Source organism: Otolemur garnettii, unplaced genomic scaffold (assembly GCF_000181295.1).
Source record: "Otolemur garnettii isolate 467f Iridium unplaced genomic scaffold, OtoGar3 scaffold00152, whole genome shotgun sequence".
Taxonomy (NCBI): Eukaryota; Metazoa; Chordata; class Mammalia; order Primates; family Galagidae; genus Otolemur; species Otolemur garnettii.
This window is the reverse complement of record NW_003852547.1, coordinates 3,092,951-3,102,207: the sequence shown is the minus strand read 5'-3', so window position 1 is coordinate 3,102,207 and position 9,257 is coordinate 3,092,951. Positions and strand designations below refer to the sequence as shown.

Genomic DNA, 9,257 nt, shown 5'->3' with positions numbered 1-9,257 from the left:
AAAGAAAATAGTCATATAGGGCTCAGGAAAGTTCTTCTTTTGAGGAACTAACACTCAGTTGTGGGACACAGACACCCATGGCCCTGTGCACTGAATGTCCACATCTTTCCCTAGTCCTTGCAACCAAAGCCACTCCCACAAATTTCCAAAATATCTGGCATGGGGCTGGGGTGGAGAGGCAGAGATGTAAACTTCAGGGGGTAGAATCCTCAGGTCTACCGGGATAAGGGAAGGATTTTTGAGGACAAATTTATATGAAGAAATGCTCTTGGAGGTATCAAGGAAGAAGACTGTTTTGGAAATGTCTCCACTGGGATTAAGATGATTGATCAGACTTGCTGATGCTCAGATGGGTTTTTGCACTGAGAAGGAAGACTACGACATTTAAATGACCAGTTTCCTCATCCTGGAGAGGTCTCTTCTAATGCCCTGCCTTCTCAGATAGAAAGCTTCATATTACCTTCATTCTGCAAATAAGACAACTGAATTAGTCTGCTCAGACTGAAATAACAAACAATAGATAGTTATTTTCTCGCAATCTGGAGGCCAAAAGTCCAAGGTCATGGTGTCAGCAAGATTGGCTCCTTCCTTCCGTCCTTCTTTCCTTCTTTATCTTCTTTCTCTCTCTTTCTCTCTCTCTCTTTCTCCCTCTTTCGTTTTAAAGATATGGGGGTCTTGCTATATTTTCCCACACTGGAGCATAGTGGCTATTCAAAGGCCACGACCTTAGCACACTGCAGCCCTGAAATCCTGGCCTCAAGTGATCCTCCCACTTCAGCTTCCCAAGTAGCTGAGACTACAGTCACTGGATTAAGATTGTTTTATTCTGAGGCGTCTGTCCTTGGCTTGTAGATGGCTCTCTTCTGTGTCTTCACATGATCTTCCTCTTTGTGTATCTCTTCTTATAAGGACACCAGTCACAGTAAATTAGGACCAATGTTGATGACTTCATTTTACCTTAATTACCTCTTTAAAGACTCTAGCTCCAAATATGGTCGTATTGTGAGGTACTGGGGATTAGGATTTCAACACACAAATTTAAGGGGAACACAATTCAGCTCACAACAACGAAGAGTCCAAAGGAGGAGACCATATTCTTAGAGTGGGAGCCTAATGGATCAGGGATCCAAGAGCCTAGATTTCAGCTTCTTCACTATCAGAGGGACTCTGGAGTGAGTCTCTTCACCTATTAGGCTTCAAGCAGCTCATCTATAAAGTGAGACTAATGAAGCCTTTTCTGAGGCTGGAAGTCAGAGAATATAATGCTAGAAGGTGTGGATGGGCACCAGTGCCAGCTTGAGAGGGATCCTCGTAGGCCCCCACTAGATCAGCGATTAAGCCTTTTTTTTTTCCAGTTTTTGGCCAGGGCTGGGTTTGAACCTGCCACCTCCAGCATATGGGGCCAGCGCCCTACTCCTTTGAGCCACAGGCTCATTAAGTCTTTAATTGCTGGGTTCAAGGGAGGTATTGGCTGTCTCAGGGCATGGGACAGGGTGAGTAAGGAGCTCCTGAGGGGACCTGGAGTACTGGTTATTCATTTTCCATTGAGGAAATATGTCAATATTTTTAACAACTAGTAGGACCATGCTGGGGCATATGGGAGGAAGGGGCAGGCTGGCAGGATTTTGAGCTCTGGAGAGGAAGGGCAGGTAATGACTTGAGCCTGTGCAGTCCCCAACCACCCTAAAACCCTTCCTCTTGCTCCCCGAGCAGGCCAAGCTGATCGTGCCCAACAGCACAGCGGGCCTGATCATCGGCAAGGGGGGCGCCACGGTGAAGGCGGTGATGGAACAGTCAGGTGCGTGGGTGCAGCTGTCCCAGAAGCCCGAGGGCATCAATCTTCAGGAGCGCGTGGTGACCGTCAGCGGTGAACCTGAGCAGGTGCACAAGGCCGTGAGCGCCATCGTGCAGAAGGTACAGGAAGATCCCCAGAGCAGCAGCTGCCTCAACATCAGCTATGCCAACGTGGCAGGCCCCGTGGCCAACTCCAACCCCACCGGTTCGCCGTACGCCAGCCCCGCCGACGTGTTGCCCGCTGCAGCCGCCGCCTCAGCCGCCGCCGCCTCCGGCCTGCTGGGTCCCGCGGGCTTGGCGGGCGTGGGAGCCTTCCCCGCCGCCCTGCCTGCCTTCTCCGGCACCGACCTGCTGGCCATCAGCACGGCGCTTAACACGCTGGCCAGTTACGGCTACAACACCAACTCCCTGGGCCTGGGCCTCAACTCGGCCGCAGCCTCCGGCGTTCTGGCCGCTGTGGCCGCCGGGGCCAACCCTGCCGCCGCCGCCGCGGCCAACCTCCTGGCCTCCTATGCGGGCGAAGCTGGGGCCGGGCCAGCCGGAGGGGCCGCCCCGCCGCCTCCTCCGCCACCCGGAGCCTTAGGGTCTTTTGCATTGGCTGCAGCCGCCAACGGCTACCTCGGGGCCGGGGCGGGCGGAGGGGCGGGCGGAGGGGGTGGCCCGCTGGTGGCTGCAGCAGCCGCGGCAGGGGCGGCTGGGGGCTTCTTGACGGCAGAGAAATTGGCAGCTGAGAGTGCCAAGGAGCTAGTGGAGATTGCGGTGCCTGAGAACCTGGTGGGAGCCATCCTGGGCAAGGGGGGCAAGACGTTGGTGGAGTACCAGGAGCTGACAGGCGCCCGCATCCAAATCTCCAAGAAGGGCGAGTTCTTGCCAGGCACGCGGAACCGGCGGGTCACCATCACGGGCAGCCCCGCGGCCACGCAAGCCGCTCAATACCTCATCAGCCAGCGGGTCACCTACGAGCAGGGAGTGAGGGCCTCAAACCCGCAGAAAGTGGGATGAGGCCTGTGGCGTGTGCTCCCACCTTCTCCCTCTTCTTCCTCCCACCTCCTCCTCCCTCCCCTCCTGCCCCCCAACTCTTGACCTCAGCTTGGTGTTGTCCTGCTGCTCTTGGGATGGGGCTGGGGTAGGCCTGACTGCACCCTCCCCTCTTGGTAGTCATAGGCAGGATTGAGTGATGGTTGAGGATGGGGCTCAGAAGCCCCCTCCCCAGCCCTGAACTGACCCCTCTTCCTTGCTCCCTGTGCTTGGCTGGGCCTGACCCTCCTCCCCCAGGGCCCAGGTCTGTGTGATATCTGTATATATTGCATTTTGTTGATTTTAATAGAAAACAAAGCGTTATTTTCTCTTTCTTTCCCTCCTTTTTTTTTTTCCTAAGGATTTTTCCCCTCTTCATAAGTTTTTGTTTCATATGGGAGGAGGGGAGGGAGCCTCAGGGTCACCTGGAAAGAGGGTCCTTCCCAAAACACAACACCCCACCTCTCTGCTTTCATTTCCAAATCTGAGGGAAGCTGTGGGAGTGGAGGTAGCCAAGGAGTCTGAACTGAAATGGGGCACTTAGAGCAGGGACCCCAAGGTTCCCAGATTTTCTCAGCTACTCCCCCCTACCCAAGTTGTCTCTCCTAGGTGGGAATTTTCACTCTTTTGTTGTCAGGTTGTTTGGGGGGCAGAGCTGGTGCTGCTGGGAATGAGGCCAGCTCTGGGATTTGGCCAGTCCCATGGGCAAGACTCTTGTGAGAGGCTGGAGCAACTTGCTGTGGCATTACCTGTGGCTACTCCTAGACTGATGGGAATGAGGGTCCCTGTTGTGATGTCAGTGAGTCAAGACTTTCTGGGGTGCTTCTTGGCACTCCTTATAATATCACAAGGAAGCAGTCCCCCAAAGGCTACTTTCTTGTTATAAGAGAAACAGGTATTTCCTCTGATGTCTCAATCAGCCTTTTCCTGAAGGTCACTTTGGTGATATTATAGGGACATGTACTTCCTGGGGTGACTGTAGGTCACTTCCTGTGATGTCATTAGGATGAAGCATGTACTTCCTGTATTGGACATGGCCAGTCCCTGATCCTCCCTCTCCACCCACTCCCTTCTTTGGTGGGTGTTGGCCTGGAGGTCCTCCCAGGGAAAGAATAAATGTCAGGACTTGGATCCAATCTGGAGGACTCTAAGGGAAAACACCCCATACTGTCAGGGTCATCTCTATCCAAACACACCAAGTCTGTGCACTTGCCCTGTCAGTGAGGGGTAGGAGATGGAGTTAGTGAAAAATACCCTTAAGACCCCCACTATCCCCATCCCCACCTTTTGTGTGCATGCCTGTGTCTGCGTGGCTTTGTTTCATTGAATTGGGTGAGCCAAATGCGTGGTGGCTCTGTCAGGCCAGTGTGACCCAGTGTAGAGTTCAGTGAGCCATGGTTGGGTCCCTTGGGCTGGAATGCTTCAGTGCTCTGATAGATGAGATTGGCATGGTGGCTTCCGGCAAGCTGCCAAACTTTGGTGGTATCTGATGGTTTAGAATGCTTTGGTGCACTCACTGTGGGCTCTGAAGAACTAGAATGTTCTGACGAAGTCTGACAAGCCAAGCAACCCTAAAAGTTGGTTTGGGAGTGGCTCCCTGAGCACTGTGACTATGGTTAGCACTAAAGACCTAATGACAGACTGAGATTTCAGGCCTGACAACCCTATAGGCTTGGATAACTGAGAGACACCTCTACCCCATCCATTTCCCACTCTCCCTTGGAGACCACTTCCACTTTCTCCAACCCAAAGCAGGGCCCACAGTGCCCTGGTTCCATCATCAGCATCTCTGGGGGAAGGGTACCCCATGCCCCCATGTCCCCCTCCTAGGTCTTCCAGACCCTCCTCTATGGCTTTGGGGGAATCCAGCCCCTTGTCTCTCTCCTAAATAAGGAGGGAAGAAAAGCCACAGAGACAATTCCTGCCCCTAAAGCCTGGGAGACCCCCCCTTGCTAGAGAGAGACACCCCCAAATAAAAATGTGAAAATCCCTAGAAAGCAATAGCCTTCAAGGTACCTTGCACTGAATTTCCCTTCCACCCTACGGGAGGCTGTAGCTTGGGCACTGGGGTGACTTTTTCAATGCCCTTGTCATCTCCAGAGTGGGGGACAGGTCCCATTTCCCCCTCTCCCATTCCCCACCTCCCGTCGCTGCTGCCCCCGCCCCTAATCTCCAGACTGAACCCAGATGGAGATCTGAGTGCCAAAACAATTCTTGATGTAATTTTGTACATATCTTCCACAGTTGAGACTCTTGGGGTTGGAGATGGGAGAGGTTGTGTGGGCCCTTGCTCCCCTCCACCTCTCAAAAGACTTTACGGTATTTCACAGTATCTCCACCCACAAGTGGGTATTACAGTATTTAGCTGGAATATCCATCCCCCTGCAAGTCCCCAGTGCCCCATAAGGTGGGGAAGGAGCCAGGGAGAGGTGTAGTGAGGTCAGTGAGTGGGGCATGAAAATTTCATTTGCATATCATTTGCATCCTGAGCTTGGCAGCAGCTTTCTGACTTTCATAAGCCCCTTTGCTGAGTCTGGGTCCCAAATCAGCTGGGTCCAGTACTCATCTCACACAGACACCTCTCTGGAGGCTGGGCCTCCTGAAAAATGTTCCCTTGGGGTGTCTGTGTGACAACCCTTCCCTATTCACAGTTCTCGGGGACCCTCCCTACCCCGCCAGCCAGGGCTGTCTGAAAAGTAGTTCGCTAGCTTAGTGAGCTAGTTCACTCACCGTGATGGTGAGTGGAGAGTCACGCACCTTTCCCCTGTTTTACCCTGAGAAACTCACTCCATCTTCAACATCCCTTGGAAGTCCCTTCTGCAATCTGACCTCAATCTTTTGTGCTGCAGTTTGTCCAGAAGGGACCTAGATGTGGGGTTGGGGGTGGAGATTATTAACCCATCACCTTTTTTTTCTTCTCTCCTTGTTAGCCACTCAGGTCTTAGAGACTCTGAGTGGCCTCCTTACCCCCTGCTCTTCAGCACCCAGTAGGTGCTTAATAAGTGTTTTGCTGCATTCAATTGTCTCCCTATTCCTTCTCATTTGCCCTCCAGCTTCCATAACTTCCCCATGTATTTTCCTCTCATTTTCTTTCTCTGGCTCCCTATGGCTTTCTATTTGTCTTCCCATAGCTCCCACTGTTACCTGTCCTGTCTCAATCTTTGTCTATGTCCTCTTCTCAACTTGCTCAACTCTCTCTCTCCAATTTCCCCATTTAAATACAAAAAAGTGCCAAACTTCTTTGGAACTGAGCCGCTCTGGGGGGAGAGGACCTTAGAGGGGAGGAACTGGGACCATCTCTCCTTGAGGAGGCCCCTAGAGGCATTGAAAAAAAGTCTGTGGACTTGGAGCTAAATTAGGTCCCCCTTCCTCAACCCCTCTGCCCTGAGTTTTTCTTAGAATCTTTGTAAGAAAAAAAAAAAAAAGACAGAAAAAAACTCTCCTTTTCAGCTAACCCCTACCCTTTTGGATCCCCAAATTCCACCAGCCAGAAAGAACCCCACTTGCTTTCTTTCAGGCAAATCTATGGAAATTGGGGAGGCAGAGACAAGTTCAACTCCTTCTCTGCTGGCCCAAGGGGTAGTACCACCTGGATGCAAGAGAAGGACATCAAAGCACTTACGAGAACAAGGGGTTCAATGTGCCAAATTCACCTCCTTCATCCCCCATCTCAGGGGGCTCTGAGCCAACCTGCCTAGCCACCTTCTTCTGCCCTGTCTCAGCCATCTGTACATGGGCAAGGAGGCTTCACTGCAATAATTAGGAGGGGTGGGGATCGAATGCAATGATTTTTCCATCTTTATATCTGTTCTAACACCTGCGCTGGACTTGTAGGTGGGAATTAGGAGTATCCCAGATGGAGCTTTGTAAGAGTGGTTGGGAACCTATGCTTGGAACAATACAGTACCACTTACCCTGAATGGTATTTCTTCTCCCGTCTTGACCACCAAACCCCTCAATATCCCCTTGTTTGGTTTCTCCTGCCTATTCCTCCATTCTGCACCCTCTTTCTTACTTTGTTTCTGATTGGTGGCCAACTGTTTGGAAAATGAGAAGAGTTCCCCTGCGTTGATATTGCTGTTTCAAGACGAGGATAAGAGGTTGTGAGACAGAGTGGTGGCAAAAGTTATTAACAAGGGTGGCAATGAGAACTGCAGTTTGGGCATCCAGGCTGCTGATGGCGTGCACACCTGTCCTGACAGCCAGGTGGGCCTTCCCTGTTTGCCACATATGTGCTGCGCCATCCAGAACCAAGGCTGGCTGTTTCGAAAGCTCCAATCGGATGGCACTGTGGGGAGAATGGGATCGTGATATCCAAGTTCGGGCACAGCAATCTGGGGACACTGGTATGCTGGAGTCACAGCACCCAGGCCTGCTATCACGATCCAATTCCACTGCAGTCTCAAGGCCCTGGGGGAGGGGGCTTCTCTCCTTGGCGCCGTGGCTGGTGTGTATTGTCAGTCTCAGTGTTCTCTCCCTCTCTCCAGTCGCCTTGGGGACTGCTGGATGGCAGGGTGGGAAATGGGAAAAGAATCTGTCCGGGGTAGTTAGTGGTGAAGGCTGCTGGTTTTTAATCCCTTCTCAGCCAGTCCAGGACATTCTTTGTCTCCCAGAGATAATTGGGGGGAACCGCCTAAACCCCCTCCCACACCCCTTTTACCCACCCCACCCCACCCCCAAACCACAAACCTCTCATCTTCTAAGTGACTCCATCACCACTGGCCACCAGGACCTGCGGCCTCATTGCTCCAGCCCGCCCCACTCGACCGTCAGACTCGCTCATCGAACTCTTTTTGATTAACCCTTTCTGTGTTCATCCCACGGAAAACTGTGTGTCCGGCAGGGGGGAGGGGGGAGGCTAGGGGCAGTTGCTGCCTTTCCTCCATCTCCTCCCACCGCCCATGCCTCCCCACCCGCACCCCATCCCATGCCCCACCCCCATCCCTCACCCCTAGGGGCCGCCCAGCCCAGGGGATAGAGATCCTCTATAAGTACCTATGCTGTTTGGCTTTGTCCCTTTAAAAGGCGGGTCCAGGGGAGGTGGCCTCCCTCAAGAGGAGCTGCTTATTCTGGCCCCATTCCTCCCTGTGCCCCCCACACACTCCCCACGCCTTCATTGTAAATAGTCACTTTTCTACTGGGTTTGAGCCAGGGGACGTGGGGAGTCATTTTTTTTTCTTTGTGTTGGCATCTCAGGCCACTGGAGGCATGGCCCACATCCCTTTTCAATTTGGGAGAATCTCAAAGTATGTGTCCCCTCCCCGACCCGGAATGCTAAGGATTTCAAGGTATCAGTATTACTCCTAGAAGGATGGGGTGCATAGAACCCCCAACAGGGAGGTAGGAGAGGCGTGGAAAGGTGTTGTCTAGCAGGGTGCCTCAGTTTTTCCCATCTGTGAAATGGGTTCATTCTCCCAAGTTCACTGCAGAGCCTCAGTGAGATAATGGTGAAGCCAAAGGAGTTAGAATCTCTCTTCCCTATTTCTCTGCTGTTGACAGATAGGGTAGGAAAAGAATGGGAGTGGAGGAGGCTGCAGGGCTGTCTCTGGAGAACCAATTGGTAAGTCCATAGGACTTTAAGGGAGCCTCCCCCTGGCTTTTTTCTCTTGGAAAATGGGGATACTGGAGGACCTCTAAGGTACCTTGGTTCTCCTCACTCCTTAGATTAAAAGACTCAAGCCCCAGGCTGGCCCCTGCCTGTCCTACAACGCCCCAGCATTCCATTTCTTGGAATGTGGCCATGCCTCCAGTGCCTCCATTCAACCCCTTCTAACTGATTCCTTCCATCCTCTGCGACCAGAGACGCCGCCCACCTCCTCCCACCACCTTCAGAAGCTCCTGGCTGGGGCCCACTGCCGTATCCTCCCCTCTCCCCCCATTGCCATGCCTGGGCCGTGCCCACCCTACCCACTCACCCACCCCCAGTGTCCGTCGTGTGACCTAGTGCACCATGTATTAGCTTCCATGGCCCCCACTCCAGCCCCCACCACACCCCCTTTCCCTAGCCTTTCTCCCTCGGCGACTTCACCTTTTTTTGCCGCGATAAACGCCATCTCAGCATCTGTGTCTAATGTTGTCTTTTTTGCTTGACATCACACACTCCTTCTTAACCCATCCCCCTCCCTCTCCCTCCTCCCTGCACCTCCACCCTCATCCTAATTCTTTTCCCCTTTTCCCCAGGGTATGGGGACTTAGGGGAGGGGGTGGGGGGACTCCTGAGGATGGTCCCAGATTGGGGAGGATGGGAGAGGTGGATTGTTTTCTCTGGACTCCGTGAGCATCCAGAGCCAATGTGGCAGAGAGGAGCAAGTGCCCAAGGATTAGCTTCCAGGCCCACAGTGTCCAACCAAGAGAACCATCACCACCACCACTGCCACACATACTTGGAAACACAGTCCACAGGCAAGCTCCTGGACATGTCCCTTCATGCAGCACTGCAAATACAC

The 9,257-nt window shown here is 52.9% G+C and overlaps 1 protein-coding gene across 1 annotated transcript in view; it reads left to right on the top strand.

Annotated features, from left to right (window-relative positions):
- NOVA2 (NOVA alternative splicing regulator 2) overlaps positions 1 to 8,871 on the top strand; it is a 36,775-nt gene extending 27,904 nt beyond the window's left edge. Inside the window, exon 4 of the mRNA XM_003799604.3 lies at positions 1,714 to 8,871. Within this exon, the coding sequence (XP_003799652.2) occupies positions 1,714 to 2,796 (1,083 nt within the window). The 3' untranslated portion in view covers positions 2,797 to 8,871. The remainder of the gene's footprint in view (positions 1 to 1,713) is intronic.
- The last annotated feature ends 386 nt before the right edge of the window (positions 8,872 to 9,257 follow it).